This window comes from Pholcus phalangioides, unplaced genomic scaffold (genome assembly GCF_987345545.1).
Source record: "Pholcus phalangioides strain wild (caught in Gottingen) unplaced genomic scaffold, Ppha-v1.0 ptg000003l_1, whole genome shotgun sequence".
Classification (NCBI taxonomy): Eukaryota; Metazoa; Arthropoda; class Arachnida; order Araneae; family Pholcidae; genus Pholcus; species Pholcus phalangioides.
The window spans coordinates 44,149,379-44,171,726 of NW_028301596.1; the positions used below are offsets into that span (position 1 = coordinate 44,149,379).

Sequence of the window (22,348 nt, forward strand, 5' to 3'; positions counted from 1 at the left end):
TCGCACTGAGACGTTGAAAACATGGACGGAGATGCGGAGTGTGGGGGCTCCCAGCGTCAATGATGGAGCCAACTGATCTAATGTATATGCGTGTATATGAATTGGCATCATCATCATGTCCCCCCTCAGCTTTTATTGTCATGCCTCCCCCGCAGAATTTATGTCTATCTCCGCCTATGGGTGAAAAATTTGGAAATGTGAATGTGGAAGTACATCCTTACCCCCCGGGAGTTACCAGTCTCACCCTGTTAGGTACCCATGTCCACGAGGGCACTGGCCGATATCGCTGTAAGGCGATGCGGTCTGAGTTCCTCGCTGCTTCAAAGACACCCCCCCCCCATAAGAACTAATGGATAACATATATTGATGGTAAGTGATGCTAACTAATTATATATGATAATATGATGCAATATGAATAAATGCTGCTAAAGTCACCATATGATGGGTAAGATGCTGAAGATGCAACATATGTCCTGCGCGACGTCATACCCTGTGTTCGTAAAAAGTGTGTTTGTACATCGCGCCCCCTGTGGTTCACGGATAGCGTGCATAATCCTTGTCTTGAAAAAAAAAGAGCATTCAGAGAATATAAAAGTGGTCGATGTGACCTGTCACTGCTTACTAGTAAAAGAGGAGCGTTGAAGAAAGTGATAATAAGGGATAATAAAAAGGAAGTTGAATTGAGGTGGCAGATAACATTGGCTCTGACCCAAAATACGTTTTTTCAGGTACGTCAATAATAGATGTAAAGGGACCGTTGGCCCCTTCTCGATAGGAGGGTCTAGGATAGAGAGCGATTTAGACATGTCTAATGCTTTCAATGACTTTTTCGCTTCGGTTTTTATTAGAGAAAACGGTATTCAATGTACGGGTGTTGCATGGGGTAATAAAATCCACAACGAAATTCAAGTGGAAGACGTGGAGGTCCTAAATCATCTACAAAATGTATGTGCAAGCAAAGCACCAGGACCACATGATATCTATCTCAGGGTCCTCAGGGAATGCGCTAATTGTTGATGCCAGTCGCACAGATTTACAGGAGTGTTGTTGCTAACGGTATCGTTGCAAGGGATTGGAAACTTGCTATAATGTTGTTCCGATACTTACGAAGGGTAGTAGAGAAGCCATGTCCAATCGCCAGTGAGTTTGACGAGTTCCCTCTCGAAAATGTTGGAAATTATTATCAAAAAGTAATTGAAGTGGATAGACGAAAATAACGTATTGTCGGATAATCAGCATGGGTTCGGGAAGAGGAAGTCATGTGTAACTAACCTCCTTTGCTAAAGTAATCCTCCCATAACTAAGGCTTTGAGTAAAGGCAAAAATGTAGATGTATTTTATCTTGATTTTCAGAAGGCATTCGATCGGGTCCAACATGGTAAACTCTTGGGTCCTTTACACGAGATTAGGATTGGGGGCAACTTGGTGAATTGGATAGAATCGTGGCTAAGAGATAGGTCATTACGGGCGCGTCATAACTTTGAGGCGCGAATGCAAGCCGATCTCCCGTTAAAAAGTCCCGCCGCAGAGAGCAACAGGCCTACAATGGTATAGTTATTCCCTCATTACACTTCTCTCACTATGAGTTGAGAAAAAACTCACAGTTAAAAAAAACTGATTGGAGATGTCAGCACTACGCATAAAAAGTATTACACAAAAAAAATTTACGCAAGGTTCACTATATACGTACACACACATTCCAATATGTACCAATTCGTTAGAAGTTCCACAGAGGAATATAGACGAGGTGCATGTCTGGTTTAGTAGTAGTAGTTTATCTTCAGTGTATACAGGGTGATTCAGAAAAGATGAGAAAACTTTAATATGTGATAGTACACACCAATACAAACAATTGTCATTAAAGTGTGCATTATCACCTCTTAAAGATTTTCCTCATCTTATCTGAATCACCCTGTATGTGTATGTGTATATATATATGTATATCGGTGGTAAAAAAAAATAAAGCTTTCAAGTGTAATATGGTAGTAAGGAATGTCAAACAATTTATGGGCATTTCTTATTGCCCTGGTGGCACACTCGGGAATATCTGCGCACTTCAACATTCGAACATTATTTCATGGTGAAAAAATTAACATGCTTTTCAACCTATATGGGCAATGTGTCGCAGCTTCGCTGACCCCCATTTCAAGTTTAGGCTATTTACATTTGGCCAAGTGTAATTGTAGTGAATTTATTTTCAAGAAAAAAACCAATTATAATATATTTCCAATGGTCTTATTAGTTAGTTATTTTGAAGCAACTACTGATTCTCATGTAAAATAACCAGTGATATATGTCAGCCAAGCTACATAATCATTTTCCTCACATAACAAATTCGCGATGATATTCAAAACCAATTCTATGATAAACGGTAACGCGTTTACCATTCGGATACAAAGCGAAAAGAAAAGAGTCAAAGCACATTATTTATGACACATTTAATTTTTTTATATAGTATTTTTACGTGTTTACGTCCCATACTTTGTTGTGTAATTTATCCACGCAGAGCTTGTGCCGATTACGATGGTGAGCAGTACCTTTCATCGAAGCAAAAATTTCCATTAGGGAGGTAACCTGGGTTGCATTGGCAACCAGACCTACATGCTAGACAATATACTTCTCTGTCAGGAGCGCTACATGTTCTAGGACATACACTTGTACATTCAGAATATTCGCTGTTCTCTGGACATGGTGGCTCTGGTATAAAGGAAAAAACAAAGAAAAAGATAGTAATAACAAAAATAATAAGAAATATAGAAGAGTTGATCCACTTTGCCCAAGAATATTTAGAAGACACCAACGAATAAGGCAAATACACAATTGTGTATTTGCCTTATTCGTTGGTGTCTTCTAAATAATAAGAAATAGTATTATGAATAAATACAAAATTGATCCAACTCACAGAAAGAAATGAGAGTCCGCTATTGTTATTATTAAAAATACAAAGGCCACAACGGACAAATTGCCCAACTAGATGGCTGCAAAACTATGCTCGTAAATGATATGGATGTCAAATATCACTAAAATAGCCAATATATAAGCAGTAATGCATAATACACTGCCCATAAAAAAGATTATGGTTGTCTTTATCTAAGTATGGGTAGCTTCTCGATTCATCCCACTATGTTTACCGTACTTCTTTCGAAAAGTACCATTTTTATTAGAAATCACGACCCCCTTGAAGATGAGCGGAGATATCTCAATTCGAAAAACGGAGGAAAGTTGCGGAAAAAAACGATTTACCCGCATTCAACGCTGTTCTTTTGGAAATTCCCCCCGTTTTTCGAGTTTAAATATCTCAATGAATAAAAAATTCCACTTGGAAACGTGAAATTTTATAGTTGGCATCAGGAGAGACAGGACAACAATTTCCTAAACTTCTTCGCAAGCCAGTTGTAAAGAACTCGGGGGCTGTATAAAAGTTATTTCTTTTTATTTTAATAACTATACAACCCCTTGCAACATTAATGTCATATCTGAGTACTACACGATGTGGCAATTTCTATTCGATCTTTTATTATTATACTTCCAAGGTAGGTGTCATTCTGCTTCAGTATTGCAGCAAGTATTGATGACGAAATACAATCATCACGTGCTGAAATTTCTATTAACTTTTAGATAAGATTCAATGATTTACATCACTACATTTTTGGCCATATTAATATTTTTACTTCATAACTAGTCGATTTCGTTAAGCACCCTTCCAATAAGCTGAAATGAGTGTATCTACATTAGTAGAAATTTGATGCCACGATTCGGCGAAATAGTTGCCGGTAATGGTCCTTCTACGTATAACTAAAAATTTCTCAGCTGATTTTCTTTTTAATTTATGATAGTTGGGCATAAACTGTCCAACTATCAACATTAAATATAATTGATATTTAACCCGAAGTTGAATAAAGATCTTGAACAGCTTGGATTTAACCCCTTTACGATGAGGGACGTAATATTGCGTCCAAACACGATAGGAATAAGTTGAATCTAGCTGACTTTCTTCAACCTCTTTTTTCATCATAGCGCAGATTTATTGCAACCATATGAAACAAAGATTATGAAACAAAGTGTTTCAATCTTGCTTTCTTCAACCTCTTTTTTCATCATAGCGAAGATTTATTGCAACCATATGAAACCATATGAAAGTTGTGTGCTTTCTAATCCCCCCTAATGAGTTTACATAGGAACAATGCAAGGTAATCTGGAATTCCTTCATAACGAAATTTCGATGTAACGGAGTGATCCCTCCGGTCTCTTGGAGTTCGTTATAACGGGATCCGACTGTATTGTTTCTTCCCCACCTTTATTTCTTTTCTTTTTTTTTTTTCGTTTCTTAACTTTTCAAACGTGGAACAAGGCTACCACATTTATCGTCTATACGTCTAATACATCCTTCAAATTTATCGTTAACAGCTTGAACGTGAAGTAACGGTCAGGCAATTTTAGGAAAATTCGTGGAATTTCAACGTTCTGAACGATCTGGTTGATCAGGAAAATTGAGCGAGATGACCGAAGCGGTCAAAATGATTGGTTTGGTCCTTCTAGTGTTAATGCTGGTTTTTTTTTTTTTTCGATTTTTCTCCGATTTTCTGAATTCGAATATCTCAGTAAATATTGTACTTAGAAACGTGGAATTTGTTTGGTATCAGGAGAGACAGGGTATCAATTTTCTGATTATGTTTTGGGCACATGGGGAGAGTATAAAAAATAATTATTATATTTAATAACTTTACAACCTCTGGCAATATGAATGAAGTACAGTCGAATCCCGTTATAACAAACGCCAAGTGACCAGAGGAATCACTTCGTTAAAACGAAATTTCGTTATAAAGGAATCCCAGGTAACCTAGCATTGTTCCTATGTAAACTCATTTGGGGGATTAGAAAAGTGTTCGTTAAAACGAGATTTTTCGCTGTAACGGTTTTCGTTAAAACTGGATTCGACTGTATCTGAGGTCCACACGTTATTTGGTTACTTTTTTTAATTGGAAGTTGATCTCTAGGATCAACGGTTCACCAGTAAAATGCCGTGCGTGCAGTCCGTTTAGTAATAGAACGGGGGGGGCCTTCAATCTTCCAGGCATTGCGGGTGATTAATTACGTTAATTGCTGTAATTACAGTCAATTGCTGTAATTACGTATTTGGATGCTACATTTGGCCTCTCGAAATATGTATATATGTTACGGTAAATGGATGAATCTGACATGCATACTTACCAATCGTCTTGGTAAGTTTGATAAATCTATAACTTTTATTGGCGAATATGTGTAATACCGAGGCGTAGTTGGTAAATTTGATAAATACTTAAAATTCTTCGCTTTTTTCTGTGATCATGCATAATATCCCCAGTGTAATTGGTGAATTTGATAAATATGAAACAATTCGCAAATGAGTATGTGTAATAAATATAGAACCCCGATATATTGACAACAAATTTTACAGTCGTATCCCGATGTAATGATACAATATATGTATGAATTATCATGTATGGTAGAGCGTATAGTGCGATTTATCATGCTTACGAACGACGCGTTGCTTCGGTATTATGCATTATCGCCAGTAAAAGTGACAATTTTTTTGGCTCTCATTGAATTTACCAACGACGGGTACTATGCATAATCACCCGTGACTTTAATTTAGGGAAATTTATTAAATTTAGCAAAGACAGGTACTATGCGGGTACCAGTGAAAGTGATAAATTTAGGGAAATTTATCAAACTTACCAAAATTATCTGTGATTATGCATAATAACCGGTTAATATGCATAATAACCGATTATTATATATAATAACCAGATCATCACATTTACCTTATCATATATATGAAATCATAGCCCTGAAAAATATTTTTGGCTCAGGGTCGCCCCCCCCCCCCGAATTCGTTACGACGCCCCTTCAATGTATCACATACACAACATTACAATTAAACCTATAAAGTATCTCATAATTCTAAATACAGCAGTAAAGATTTCAGTGGCCATAGGACTCTTTAACGATTTTATTTATTTATTCTTTTGGAATTTAATAGGCTTTCTACGTAAAGCAGATATTTTCAAAAAATGGCTGACGAGCCACAGCAAAAAGTATGGCGAGCCACATTTGGACCGCTGGCCATCGGTTGAAGGAGCACCATCCTAGAGACTCCGCACGGGTTGAACTCCGCACTCCACTCCAGATAGAAGGCCTCCGCACGGGTTGCCAAGTTCATCTGATCTGTAACGTCAGTAAGACAACCTAACGAGTTTGCTACATTTTGAACCACAGCATCCTCTTTTGTTTCTTCTTCCTCGTTATCTCACATAATACCGCATGGTGATTGGATATATAATAAGGAAAAATGTTCCTTATCTAACAATAAACACAGTTTGAGAAAAACGCATTTTAGTGAAAAACATTAGCATGTGTAATGCCTGCCAGCACACCGTTAATGTAAAAATACATTAAAAATATTTTTAATACACGTAGAACAAAAACTTAAACACAGATAGGCGCAGAAAATTTCATAGTATTTAAAAATTGGAAAATTTGCGTGCACCAACTTCCTTAACGCGCTTTCGTCCTCCACATCATATCTACTGTATGTGAGAAAGCCTTCTCTGCTGCTATGGCGACAACAAATTGCAAAGCAAGAAATAGACTACTACTACTCAACCGTACATGCAGCTTGTACACATACCTCTACGGAATCTCTAACGAATTGGTACATCCGTAGGGTGGCCATACGTCCCGTATTTCCCGGGATAGTCCCGGTATTTCCTGTTTTTTTGGCTGTCCCGACTTTTTAGCAAAAGTGTCCCGGTTTTTCCCGTATTTTGCACGAAGCCTACTTGAATTTTTATTCTTTATTGAAGTCAAAGATTGAAATTATTTTCAACTTATAAATTATATATGATAACTACAACTATAAATGAGTATATGAATCTCCCACATTTGTCTTTGAAATTTTTTTTTTCATGGAATTCATTTTAATCCACTGCAATTAGCATTTCATTTCATTTCATTCCGTGCACCGCCCAGGCTCTATCGACCATTGTCAATTTTAGCCATTGCCCGGATGAGGGGCTGGGCGATACTGCAATTAGCAGTAATGCTGCATTTCCCGCCATTGTGATTTCTCCATTATTTCAACAATATTTGGCGACTTTGTTCGGTTTTGGCGTCATTTTTGGCTATAATTGGCGATGTCCCGTATTTGGAATCCCAATGTCCCGTATTTCTCTCGAGGAAATATGGTCAGCCTATACATCCGGAATGTGCGTATATATATTGTGAAGTTTGTTCCTGTACTCTTCTTATGTGTAGTGCTGCCATCTGTCAAGAAATAGACTGCAAGAAGACCGCGAGGACAATTTACGTGTTTCGTTGCCAAACTGTAAGGCCTGATTTCAAGTATCTGTGCTCTAAGCATCAATCACAAGTTTCATATTAATGATTTATCGGACAAAACTTTATTGATATATTTTTACTCGGTGATTTTTGTTGTAGTATAAACTGTATTCTGTATTCAAGGAGGAAGGGTGCCCCAGGTTTTTAATGTTAGTGCCTCGAACTTCAACAAAGGTTGGGAAACGCTGATTTAGAATTTTAAGATGGAATTCAGATTTACAGTGTTTTATCGTAACAGAATGGCCAAAAATAATTGAATACCTCATTTATTCTGAAATATTACACCTTTTATTAGTTCTGAAATAATTTCTTTCTTCTGGGGAAATTTCTAATATTTTTTTAATTATTCTGGAAATAATTTAATTAATTAATTTTTAATTATTTACTGTAATTACTTATTAAATATTGATTGCATTGTAATTAATATTTAATCTTAATATCTCTCTTTTAATTATTCTGGAATTATTATTTTTTGTAAATAGTGAAATAATTTGCATAGGTAAAAATATTTCCGAAATTATTTTTGCACTAATACCGAAAATATATGTTTCAACAATTATTTCTTTCAATAATTCTGGAATTATTCACCGATTAATAAGAAATAATTTAATAAATTTCGCAATTATTTCTATAGAAAATTCTTATTTCTTTTAATTATTCCGAAATTGTTTCTTTCAATTATTAGAAAAATCACATTATTCGAAATTATTTTCCTGAATTATTATTATGTGTGCTCCGTCTCTCATTGGTCTACGGCAGCGATCAAATTATTATTTTTTTCTTAATCGTCTGTGTGCAATGTTTCAGTCATTCTCTAACAATGGTGGGCAGGCCGCAATCAAAAGCTCCGTGGGGCGAATTTGGCCAGTGGCCATACTTTGAAGGGCCCTCCCCACCAGATTTAGGCATTAGACAAAATTGTCCGTAAACTGTTAAGAGGCCCAATGTCTGATAAGGGGCCGTTCAAGTATAAAGTAAGCACATTTTTAGCCATTTTTGACCCCCTCCGCCCCCCTTGTCAGCAAAAGTCAGCAAAACGCTGAACCCTCCCCCCCTCTTGTCAGCAAAATTTCGTCATCAGCTCTGCCCCTCTGAATCCTAACTCATATTTTCATAAAGGGGGGGTCGATGACTTAAGCATTATCTAAACCCCCCCCCCCTGTCATCAAAAGTCAGCAAATCGGAAACCCCCCCCCCCATCGATGATGACGTAATACTTGAATGACCCTTAAGGGGTGGTCCTTATGGTGGGAGGCGGTGGATAATACCAATATGACCTCACAAATGATGCATGGCTATCGCCCTCGGTGATAAGACAGATGTGGAAACTTGGCCTTATTAGTCCACGTGCACATGGAATGACCATGTTGTGTCAAAAATAATGAATGCTGAATAGTGAAAATTTTACAGAGGTGAAAATATCCGTCCTTCATTGATTTCAGGCCACTGAAACACGAAAATTACGCTTAAAATTGCCTCTTGGCTCGGGTATATGAATAATATATAGCATTTTACACATAACGCTATGGGAATACAATAGTGCGAATAACAATTAACAAACTTTCCTTTTTATACCGCGTCGATAGCAGCTTTATCCAGAGCGGCAATGCCTATACATATTTTATTTCTTTTTCCTTATTTTTTCTTCACTTATCGTAATTGTAACGTCCTACAGCGGTATATGTAAGATGTAAACAGTGAAATTCCTGGAAACTCTGAGCCAGGAGAGAATTTTAAGGGTTATTTTCGTGTTCAGCGACAAAAAATTCATAAAAAGTGTCTACTTCCATTTTGGTAAAAAACCAAAAAAATGAAAAAATGTTTCACAGTGATGATCATTCCATTAATTCTTTCGTCTCTGAAATATAACCAGAAATTAATGATACGACATTTTGGGATATCTATAGATTGATAGGTGTGAGTCTATTCTTTGTTCAGCAATACTGGATGACGCACAAGTTCAGAATTTCGGAATAGCTTACGTGGGCTCACGTACAGCCTGGCTTGTTTTCCATTGGCGCAGCTGAATTGTATTACTTCGTCTTACATTCTCATCGGTGTGTAAGTATATATATATATATATATATAACACTCGATCATTCCTAATACTTCGAATTCGCAATCCACGACATCAAATATCGTCAAGATGAGTAGCAAGATTATAGTTATGGTCGCTATGCTTTGCTGCTTCTTTGGGAGTTCATACGCTCAAATGCAATACCCGATTCGTAAGTACATGCTTAGTTTATTTATTTTTGGGAAGATTTGTCATAGGTAAATCTATCTATAAAACTGATTTTTTTCTGTGTGTGTGTATGTTCTCTATACAAATCTACAATTTTAGATCGATCGTCGCTAAATTTTGCATACATACCCAATTGGAACAGTCTCTCCAATTGGAATGAGAATTCCTCGTTAGCCCAGACGGCGCGCGTGCATGCCTCGATATGCGAGGTGGACATTTTGGACATATGTAAATACCTCGATGTGTTCATGTTTCCAATAAAATTTTTTACCTTGCACCGGATATAACGTCATACTTCGCATTTGTCTCCAAAACTATGGATTGGATTGGATTTTGAATTTTTTGGCGCAAGGACCAATTTGGTCAAACTGCGCCAAAGCAAGACATAAAAATGAGAAAAATGTCCTTCTGTCATGTCAAAAAACTAAAACATATAAAACGGAACATGAAACGTAAAACAATGACATAAATTTTAAAAACTATAATTTGTCATAAAAACCAATGGCTTTGATGAATTTAAAAATGCGAGATGCATCGCTATTGTCATTTAAAATATCATGAAGTGAAAGATGACTATGACCAAAAGTGGTCGTAAAATGATGACGATGATGTGAACAAGTAAAAGCATGAGCAATGGTCAATGGACTTTGACAATGAGGGCACTCTGGTTGACTCTCTCGTAATAACAAATATGATTGTGTTAGGCGACTGTGTCCTATGCGCAACCGGGCAAGCAGAACTTCCTCCTTTCTGTTAGTTCTGCAGCTCGAACGCCAAAGGCCAAGTGTGGGCTTGATGGCATGAAGTTTATTATTTATCTGATGGTTCCAATGATCCTGCCAGCGGTGATGCATCACTTCCCGGAGGATTGAGAAGTGGTCACTGGCAGGTACCAAAAGGTTATTGTCAATGTTAGTTGTTGTTCGAGCTGCGGTGTCTGCTTTTTCGTTGCCCGGTATTCCTACATGACCTGGTACCCAGTATAATTTTACTGTGGTACCATGATGAATGAGGTAATGCAGTTCATGAAAAATGGCATGAATGAATGGATGAGTGTGGAAACTGACGGAACACAGTGCTTGTAACGCGCTGAGAGAGTCACTATAAATGATGCATCGTCGGTGGCGTTTGCGTCGTATATGACGTAGAGCCTGAAGGATTGCATACAGTTCTGCCGAATAAATAGAGAATGTGTCTGGAAGTTTGAAAGATGTCTCCTCACAGCAGATGTAGGCACAACCGACATGGCCAGGGCTCTTGGAGCCGTCGGTATATATGGGGAAGTACCTGTTGTACCTACCCCTGTGCCTAAAGAATATCTGTCGATATATGACATCTGCTGTGGTGGCTCTAGGGTATAATGATAATGAAAGAGAGACATCTGGCAGAGACTGCTCCCATGGTGCCAGTTGCCAAGCAACTGGGGCCACACGACTGATGTCTAATTCTAGTTCTTCCACAAGTGCCCTCATACGAAGACCGTAAGATGGAACACATGAAGGTCGAGCAGCAAAAAGTCTATGAAATGAGGGATTAAAAATGACACGATGAAGTGGATGACCTGGTAAAGACTTCATTTTGATATAATATTTCAAAGAAAGTTGTTGGCGTTTTGATGTCAGTGATGGCTCGTTGCATTCGACATACAGGCTCTCCATTGGAGACGTCCGGAATGCTCCAGAACAAATCCGCAGGGCGAGATGGTGGACTGGGTCGAGCACACTCAGATAGCTCCGAGGTGCCGACCCGTATACAATGGAGCCGTAGTCGAGCTTCGATCTTATTAAAGCTTTATATAAGTGAAGGAGCGACTTACGGTCAGCTCCCCACGATGTAGAAGAGATGACCTTCAAGAGGTTCATCGTCTTCATGCAACGAGCTCTTAATTGCGCAATTTGAGGTTTAAATGTAAGTTTCTTGTCAAATGAAATGCCGAGGAATTTTGTATTCTCCACAATAGGTATTTGACTATTATTTAAAAATAATTGTGGGTCATCATGAAGCTCACGACGCCGGCAAAAATGCATAGCGACGGTTTTGTCAGCGGAGAAAGAGAAACCGTTATCATGAGCCCACTTGCTGATCTTGTTGAGAGCAGTTTGTAATTGTCTCTCGGCTGACCTCATATTCACTGATTGATATGATATTAACAGATCATCCACGTAAAGTGCGCCAGTGACTGACAACGGGAGTTGGTTCAACACACCGTTGAGTCTCAAAATAAAAAGTGTCACACTTAAAATGCTACCTTGAGGTACACCTTGTTCTTGAATTTGGGGAGCTGATAATGTGCTTCCGATCCGTACCTGGAAGATGCGGCGAGCAAGAAAGTTCTTAATGAAAATGGGCAAGTTGCCCCGCAAGCCGCTATTATAGAGGTCGGAAAGAATTCCGTGCCTCCATGTACGATCGTAGGCCTTTTCTATATCGAAAAATATAGCTATCATATGCTCCCTCTTTACGAATGCTTGTCTTATTGATGTCTCAAGGCGTAACATATTGCATGTTGTGGACCTGAACCGTCTAAAGCCGCTTTGATGTTTCGATAAAATATTGTTAACCTCAAGGTAGTGCATAAGGCGATAGTTGACCATGCCTTCCATGAGCTTACATAAACAACTGGTCAAAGCAATGGGTCGGTAACTGTTAGGTTGTTGAGGATTTTTGCCAGGCTTCGGGAATGCAAGAACAATGGCTGCTCGCCAGGTGTCAGGAAATGAATGACTGACCCAGATCCGATTAAATAATATGAGTAAATGTGACAGTGATTCTGGTGATAGATGCCGAATCATGGAATAATGAATGGCATCCGGCCCTACAGCTGAGTCAGGACTTCGCTGCAAGGCCGTCGTCAGTTCATGAAGGGTGAACAAGGAATTGTACCCCTCCGGTGTAAAAGGCCGGAAGGTGTACGATGTATGTTCGGCTGATGATTTAATGGGATGAAACGATGGGGGGTAATTCGCATCACTGGAGACAGTGGCGAAATGGGCGGCGATGGTATCCGCAATATCCCTCACATTGCTGATGATAGTGCCATTGGTGTTTAAAATAGTGATGGGATGAGACTGATAATGACCATTGATTTTTCGGATCCGGTCCCAAATGACTTTAGATGAAGTAGATGAATTGATTCCCGTGGTAAACTTTTGCCAGGACTCACGTTGAGCCTGGCGCCTGGTTCTTCTTGCTATCGCCTTTGCTTCTAAAAATGCCAACTTGTTGTCATGGGTAGGATACCGCCGGAACCTACTCCATGCTTTCTTTTGTGCTTTAATCGTGAGATTACATTCGTGGTTCCACCAAGGTTTAGGAAATTTAGGAAGTTTCGAGGAGACTTTAGGTATTGTTTCATTTGCTGCAGAGATGATACAACTGGTGACAAGGTCAACACAGTGGTCGACGTCGGGTTGCGAAACCATATCCTCCGTGATTTCTGCCTTGACCGTGAAGTCTGCCCATCGGGCGGCCACAAGCTTCCACCGAGGAGGACCCTCAGGTATGCTATGGCTTCGATCAAGGCACTTAACCACTAGAGGAAAATGATTGCTCCCGTGGAGGTCCGGATCAACCGACCAGGACCAGATGGGCAAGAGTGAGGGTGAACATAAGGATAGATCTATTGCAGTGAAACTATTGTTTGGGGCATGGAAATGAGTGAAACTGCCATCATTCATGATGGTGAGGTCCATGTCTTCTAACAGCCGTTCAACCATTTCGCCACGTGGGGTGTTGCTGTTAGAACCCCATATCATGTTATGTGCATTGAAGTCTCCAAGAAGAAAAAATGGTGGAGGTAATTGATCAATCAGATTTTCTAGATCTCTCTGTAAGATGGTGTCATTTGGTGGCAAATAAATAGAACAGATGGTAATTCTTAGGCCTGTAGAGATTTCTACCGCGATGGCTTGCAGGTTCGTGCGCAGCGTTAAAACGCGCGACGACACGTGATGTGGAACCAGCAGAGCAACACCGCGGCAAGCTCTACTCCCGTCATCGTAATCAATACGGAACAAGGAATGTCGCCTGATGTTCCATGTCTCCGAGGGCTTCGTAAAAGTTTCCTGGAGTGCCACGCAAACAGGATGATAACGATTGATCAAATCCTTGAGATCTTCATAATTGGATCTAAGACCACGAATGTTCCATTGAATTATGTTGGCCATAAATTAAGTAGAATTAGACGGTTCAAGATCTTTAAATTTATTCCGGTCTAGTTTACGGCGAGTAGTACCGGAATCTGATTTATTGTCAAGGTCCATGTCACCAATTGATTTGTCATCAAGAAGTGACACATTCTTCATGGATGGACATTTCAGCGCTCTCTGTACAGCTTTTCGTGAATATCCGGTCTTGAATGGTTTCTTTTTTGATTTGTTTGCAGAGTTGATTTTTGGTTTAGTATCTGTAGTTATTATGAATGTGTTAGCCGTTGCTTTTCCCGCTTCTTCTTCGGAGGTAGTGGACTCCCTCCGGAATCCAGCGGAGCAACAGCAGCCACAACTATTGCACGGTTGGTTAGATGATGATGTTTGAGTTGATGTGTCAGCTATTGGTTCAGTCTGAGTTGTTACAGATGCTTTGGTGACATTGTTAGTCTTATTAGCTGTTGATGGATTTGTTAGCATATTAGAGTATGATCTAGTACCTATTGGAGTTTGGTTAGAGGTTATACGACGGCGTGCTTCGATATATGAGATGTTGTTAAGGACCTTGATCTTCTGGATCTCTTTTTCTTCATTCCATTTCGGACACTTTCTGTCAAATGCGGGGTGAATGCCACCGCAATTGACGCACTTGAATGATGTTGAAGTGCAGTTGTCCGAAATGTGGTCCTTCTCACCGCATTTTGCGCAGGTGGGTTGACTTCGGCACGCCGTTCGTGAGTGACCGAATTTCTGGCAGTTAAAGCATCTAACAGGGTTAGGAATGTATGGGCGGATTTTGAGGCTATAATAGCCTATCTTAATATCTTTCGGCAATGTCGGTGATGAGAATGTCAGGATTATGTTACGTGATGGAGCTGGATTGCCATCTTTGCGGCTCATAATATGTTTGGCAGATGTTACGCCTTGAGACGCCAGCTCTTCTGTTAGTAGTTCTTCATCCATGTTAATCAAGTTAGTATCTGAAATGACACCACGTGAATAATTCAACGTGGGATGAATTTTTGCTGTTATGGGAATATTCCCAAGAGATGTGAGCTTTTGAATAAGTTCGGATTGTTTCGGTGTGTTAGTTTCAATTAGAAGGTCTCCTGAACGAAGAGCCTTCACTGATTTTAATGTGCCTATTGTGCCGTAGAGAGCTTTGTCTATTAAGAATGGTGATGCCACGCACGGCCAGAGGTTTATCGGTGTCAGTAGAATGCAAGAAGAAAAATGAAACAGTAGGAGCAGGTTCAGTGACAATTGTTTCGCTCATAGCTATACGTTGACGTTTTGGTGCATTTGTATTTTTCCCCATTTTGGAGATAGTTTGTTCGGCCCCTACCGACCATGCCCACCATGGAGCCCTACGAGGGGACGCGCACACGTAACTGATGAAGGTTAGTGGCAACGCCAGGTTAGGTAGGAACTATACACCACCGAAACAGACGAGCAGACGCGTTCCAGATCCAAGAGCGACGTGAAGCAGCACCAAGAAACCTCACGAAGTCCGGCAGGCCCGGTCCCTCTACCTGCCCAGTAGTGTAACCCCTTCAGCCACCGAGGCGACCAGCCGATTGACCCAGACGGGGCTAATCCAGGCCTCCCGTTTCGGCTGAATCCGAGGCCAAAGCTAGCGCATCAGGCTAACCAGGATCCCCATCTCCAGCCTTACGGGTCTCCACGCACGGCAAACACGCAGGTAGACAGCGTCCCGGATGGAGCATACGCTAGAAGCAATGCCCCATCCGGGAGGACCCCTCCCCGCCTGAGCGGGGCCCACAATGAGGGGTTGGACACAGAAGACAAACATGTACAGGACAAAACGAGACGCAAGACATGTACTGCAAGATGTGTAGAAATAAACGTGTAATTTGGGCTATTGAAGGTGAAGTATATGAGCACAAAAAGCGATGACAATGACGTGTGATAGATTTGGCGTTACCCAGAGTGCACCACGAGGAGGCCTATCACATTACACCCCTCCAAAACTATGGGTCGTACAGTTTGGGCAAATATATATGTATAAGGTCTACACGTTATATATATTTGAGTATTTCTTCTAATTGGAATTATGCCTCAAGGATCAATGGTTCGCCAGTAAAATGTTTCTTACGCACTTTTCTTACTTCCCTGTATACAAGGTCCATAGGTAAATGCACGCACCGCAAATTACTGGCGAACCGTTTATCCTAGAGGCATACTTCCAGTTGGAGAACGTATCCAAATAACGTGTGGACCTCAGATAAGTCATTCATACTGCAAGGGGTTGCATGGATATTAAAATAAAATGAAAATTAACTTTTTATACGGACACACCCTGTCCTCCACAACAAAGTTAGAAAGTTGTTACCCGTCGCTCCCGAGGCCAACAAACAAATTTCCCCGTTTCTAAATGTGATATTCGCTGAAATGTTTGAATTCAAAATCGGTGAAATGTTGAGAAAGAACTACATAAACAATTAAAAGAAGCGTTATCCGTTACTTTATGGCTTGTGTTACCCAAATTCTATTTCAATTCCACACCTATATTTTGCATAAGCAAACACCCACCCCCCCTCATATTAATTTTTTAGGCACTCTAAAATCTATTTTAAAATCTACGGCGGACCGGATAAAACTCCTGAGCATGCCGCGTCTGGCCCGCGGTTCGTAGTTTGCTCACCACTAATTTATGTTATTCTTTCCCAATTTTTACATCTTTCTCAGCAAATATCGCATTTAAAAACGTGGAATGCATTTGGTGGCCTCAGCAGAGACGGGGCAGCAACTTTCGCATCGGGTTTTTGAGGACAAGGTAGTGCAAATTTCCGATGATGGTAAACACCCTCGAAAAAACAAACCCTGGTGAGATATAGAAAATGTCGTTGTAGCGGGCAGGAGGGTTCACAAAAAAGAAAGCTATAGACGAAATTATGGTAGTAAAAAATGTCGTTGTAAAACTCGCTCGTGAAAAAAAAAAAAAAATGCAACGCCACAACAGGCAAAATGCCCAACGAGGTGGCTGAGAAAAAGATGCCCATAACATTGAAATTGTACGTACATGAACAGGACTCGGACTCCTCTTTGTCCCATGTGCTAGAGCCTATGGTTTCTGTTTTCTTTGTTCAATGTTTCCCATTTCTGTGCGTGTATAAGTGATATGTTTATATTTATACATTGCACACACATTTCGACGTTTTTGTGAGTGAATGTACATTGCGAGCGAATATTTTGAAGGTGCATTGTTGATTTGAGCACACATACATGATTAGGGATCATTTAGGTCCCATGATAGGGACCCCAATTATTATTTTTCCCCCTTGCGTTTCAGAACTTTTTCCGGCATGACCACGCCCTCCGGGGCAATGAGCTAAAATCGCGTAACCGAAGGAGAACCTGGTTGTGGTCGGTCTGTTCTATTCTGTTCTTTAACAAATACACAAACCTTAAATAAACCTTCTCGAAAACATTGTTCAGGTGAGAAACCATTTTTGTCAAACCTTTTTACAGCAATAAACACTCATTGAAGAGCTTCATCACGCGTTCACACTAATTTTAGACAGGGTGCATAGCTAACTCCTGGAACCGCAAATTACTGGAGAACCGTTGATCGCAGAGATATACTTCCAATTCGAAAAAATATGCAAATAACGTGTGGATCTCAGATACGTCATTCATATTTCAAGGGGTTTTATAAATATTAAAATTGACAAAAAAAAACGTTTTTATATGGACGTACTGTGCTCAAAAATCCTCGTAGAAACGTGGATGTTTTTTTATTTTTAGCTTTAGGAGAGACAGGGCAAAAACTTTAAAATTACGGATTTCCATTTCTTTCTTATTCAGACCGCAAAAGGTTAAAGTTTGTATTGTAAATAGAAGCAAACATTGTGTGTGTGCAACATCGGTCACAGGGTTTAGTAAATGATAATTTATTGTTTATATGTAAAAAACAATTGGTTTCGGCTAACGATTCATAATCCATTCATTTCGTGTATTCATATCCAATCACAACATATTTTTATTTATTTATTAACACACAACCCCAGAAAGCATGAATGCACGCTTTTCATTTCAACTTTCTATTTCCAGAGCCACCATGTCCTCCGAACAGTGAAGAGAGCTCATGCGCAAGTGCATGTCCTCCCAGATGTGATAATCGAAGTAGAACGTTCACTTGTCTAGCATGCGGACCTGGATGCATGTGCAAAACCGGCTACGTTGCGAAAGGAGCGACATGCGTCCGACGCGAAGACTGCTAAATAAATAAAAAATGTAATAATCATGTAAGTTTCAGCTCGGTATTAGGAGTATAACCAAAAATTAAATTCAAAAAATATACTGTACACATTTTTTTGCATTACATGGAAAAGTTACATGTGTATCACGACGATAAAATTTTAAAAAAATCATAAAATTTGTTCCTGAAATTTATTGTGGTGTATTTTAGACGTATCTGTGGAGACAAAGTCTGGACAATTGTTGAAAATTTGAGAGCGATGTATTCAGAAGAATGGGTTTCTACCGACAAAAGTACCGCACGTTGTTTGCATCGACCACACGCACACTCTTGGGGGAACGGCGTATACGCCGATTTTGTGACCGGGGTCCAGTACAAAGAAAATATTTTAAAAAATTGCAAATTCATGCCTGTGATGGCATGACATGTATATTCATGGATAAATAAATTTTCTATCATGGATTTCATGAAATTTCTTCCTGAAATTCATTAAGGAGAATTTTTGGCATAGATAATGTCTATAAAAACACGATACAATAAAAAATGCATTGATATCAGTCTCAAGGAGGTGTTTAAACTTTATACCGGGTGTCTCGTAACTCCTGATGCGGTCTTTGTCTCATCAAATGTTCGACGTAGAGGAATGCCTCCAATTTAAAAAAATGCTCCAAATGTGCTCAAAAATCACCCCGTGTATGTTTTGAGAGTGAAAATAGAGTGTGCCAGATGATAAAAAAATATAAAATTGTTATTATAATTATATGGAATTCTGTTGGGAAAAGCCCAATTAGAAAGCTTTTGTTCTGTCTCTCCTAAGGGGTGATTCAAGTATTACGTCAGCATCTGGGAGGGGGTTTCGGATTTGTTGACTTTTGATGACAAGGAGGAGGGGGATCTGAAGGTTGCTTACGTCATCAATCAACGTACATATAAAAATTTAGATTTTTTTCTATTTTGTGACACCCTGCATTTTCACTCTCAAGACTGGTACATGGTGATTTCTGAGAATATTTTTTTGGACGATTTTTTTAAATTGGAAACCTTACAAAGGTTAATAAGATAAATAACAAATTAGAACTTACAGGACACCCTGTATATATTTTTAACGTATCCTGAAGAAGATTTACCACCGTCTCGACTTCCACATGTCGTCCCATGAATATAGTCGAAATTATTTTCCTGAATTATTATTATGTGTGCTCCGTCTCTCATTGGTCTACGGGCGCGATCAAATTATTATTTTTTTCTTAATCGTCTGTCTGCAATATTTCAGTCATTCTCTAACAATGGTGGGCAGGCCATAATAGAAAGCTCCGTGGGACGAATTTGGCCAGTGGCCATACTTTGAAGGGCCCTCCCCCCCAGATTTAGGCATTAGAGAAATTTGTCCGTAAACTGTTAAGAGGCCCAATGTCTGATAAGGGGCCGTTCAAGTATAACGTAAGCAAATTTTTAGCCATTTTTGACCCTCCTCCGCCCCATTGTCAGCAAAAGTCAGCAAAACGCTGAACCCTCCCCCCTCTTGTCAGCAAAATTTCGTCATCAGCTCTGCCCCTCTGAATCCTAACTCATATTTTCATAAAGGGGGGGTCGATGACGTAAGCATTATCTAAACCTCCCCCCCCCCTTGTCAGCAAATCGGAAACCCCCCCATCGATGATGACGTAATACTTGAATGACCCTTAAAGGGTGGTCCTTATGGTGGGAGGCGGTGGATAATACCAATATGACCTCACAAATGATGCATGGCTAGCGCCCTCGGTGATAAGACAGATGTGGAAACTTGGCCTTATTAGTCCACGTGCAAGTGGAATGACCATGTTGTGTCAAAAATAATCAATGCTGAATAGTGAAAATTTTACAGAGTTGAAAATATCTGTCCTTCATTCATTCAGGACACTGAAACACGAAAATTACGCTTAAAATTGCCTCTTGGCTCGGGTATCTGAATAATATATATATCTATCTATTCTATAATATAAAATCACAAACAAACTCGAAAAGGGCCTGTTGCTAAGCAACCGAGTGACGGAAGTCTGTTACGGAAGTGGGTTCGATTCATATATCGATATTCACATTCATATATCGATATGATATCATATATCGATATTGGGTCGATATTCACATATCGGGACCCATTTGACCCATCGGGACCATGTTATGTGCATGTACCAAGAGGCTCCTACATCCTACAGCAGAGCCCTCAGGCTGGAATTTAGATTTCGAGCCCCCAAACCAGCTTTTCAGGGGCCCCTCTGTGATTAATTTATAGTGTGAAAAATCAAAAAGTGATAAGAATCGTTGTGGCCCCTGTCAGCCCTTCCTTTGTGGAGGGGGGGGGGGAGGTCCATGCCGAGAGGTATATATATGTATAATATACACACACAACAGCAGTGCTCCCAACACAGGGTCGGGGTACCCGGGGAAGATTTCACGTATAAGTAAAAATTTTTCATTTCCAGGGGCCCTTGATGGATCTCATTGTTTTCTTGCCGCTTTAACGTTGAAAAATTTCGATAGCGGAAGCAAAAGATATATCCAGTCTGGGGCCCCACCAAAAGTAAGCGAATTGGTGTCCCGGGTAATTGGTTGGGGGTCCTGGATTTTATTCGTTGGTAAAACGAATACAAATGAAAATTTTTCATGGCACTCGCTCCGGGGGATGACCGACAAGCTTCCAAGTCGGGGGCCCCATGTTTACAGGTTTCATTTTGGGGCCCTGGATTTTATTCGTTGGTAAAACGAATACAAATGAAAATTTTTCATGGCACTCGCACCGGGGGATGACCGACAAGCTTCCAAGTCGGGGGGCCCCATGTTTACAGGTTTCATTTTGGGGGCCCTGGATGAATCTCATTCTTTTCTGTTGTAGAATTTGCAACAGCCGAAGCCCGAGATAAAGCCAGTCTGGGGCCCCACCAAAAGTATGCGAATTGGTGTCCCGGGTAATTGGTTGGGGGCCCTGGATTTTATTCGTTGGTAAAACGAATACAAATGAAAATTTTTCATGGCACTCGCTCCGGGGGATGACCGACAAGCTTCCAAGTCGGGGCCCATGTTTACAGGTTTCATTTTGGGGGCCCTGGATGAATCTCATTCTTTTCTGTTGTAGAATTTGCAACAGCGGAAGCCCGAGATAAAGCCAGTCTGGGGCCCCACCAAAAGTATGCGAATTGGTGTCCCGGGTAATTTTTTGGGGGCCCTGGATTTTATTCGTTCGTAAAACGAATACAAATGAAAATTTTTCATGGCACTCGCACCGGGGGATGACCGACAAGCTTCCAAGTCGGGGGCCCCATGTTTACAGGTTTCATTTTGGGGCCCTGGATTTTATTCGTTGGTAAAACGAATACAAATGAAAATTTTTCATGGCACTCGCACCGGGGGATGACCGACAAGCTTCCAAGTCGGGGGGCCCCATGTTTACAGGTTTCATTTTGGGGGCCCTGGATGAATCTCATTCTTTTCTGTTGTAGAATTTGCCACAGCCGAAACCCGAGATATAGCCAGTCTGGGGCCCCACTAAAAATCTGCGTATTGTGTCCCCGCTACTGGATGTGGGGCCCTGGATTTTATTCGTTGTAAAATTGATAAAAATGAAAAATTCTCACAGGGGGGTGTCCGACAAGCTTGCAGGTCAGGGCTTCATGGAAATGTTGGCAGGTTGTAATTCGGTGCCCCTGAATGTATCTCATTGATTTTTGTGGTTTAACATTGTAAAATTTGCAACACATCGGTAGCCCAAGATATATCCAGTGTGGGGCCCCACTGAAATTCAGCGAATTGAATCTGGAGACCCCCATGGGGGAAGTTTTCTGGGGATACTTGATGAATCTCATTTGTTTTTTGTTGCTTTATTATTATTTTCATTAAAATTCGCTTCTTCAGTAGGCTGGTGCTTTCACACGTCCCTTTCCCCTTTTCCATAGCACGCTGATGAAGTGGGACGAAATAAACAAGATATGTCCGGGAGAGAAGTGGGGGGGGGGGGTTGGCCGCCAAAGGCGGCAGGGGGGCAGAGCCCCCCTAGTATACATATATATACACACTGCTCAAAACAATTAGGGGAGCACATGGTTTTAACAAAATTACGCAAAGATGTATACCGATAAGTAACATAAAATGAATCATCCATAATTTAAAGCCTAGCAGGAAACGGAAGAAGAAAACTTCATATGCAAATCAAAGTTCATGACGTCAAAAACCAGAAAAAGGAGATAAGGGCAGAAATCGGGATGTTGCAGAAACGTCTGTTTTACTGCCGTAACTGTGAAATTCGATTGCGCAGTATTTTTGTTTGAGACAAGGTGACTTGAGGATGTCTCAACAACGTGATTTACCGGAATCCATGGC

General features: G+C 40.3%; 1 protein-coding gene across 1 annotated transcript; it reads left to right on the top strand.

Moving 5' to 3' along the window:
* Nucleotides 1–9,460: 9,460 nt before the first annotated feature.
* LOC149088642 (chymotrypsin inhibitor-like) lies at nucleotides 9,461–18,436 on the top strand. The gene is made up of 2 exons (XM_089253057.1): nucleotides 9,461–9,608; nucleotides 17,848–18,436. Exons 1-2 carry the CDS (start codon nucleotides 9,527–9,529, stop codon nucleotides 18,015–18,017), a joined length of 252 nt encoding a protein of 83 aa, XP_089109183.1. The 5' UTR covers nucleotides 9,461–9,526; the 3' UTR covers nucleotides 18,018–18,436.
* The last annotated feature ends 3,912 nt before the right edge of the window (nucleotides 18,437–22,348 follow it).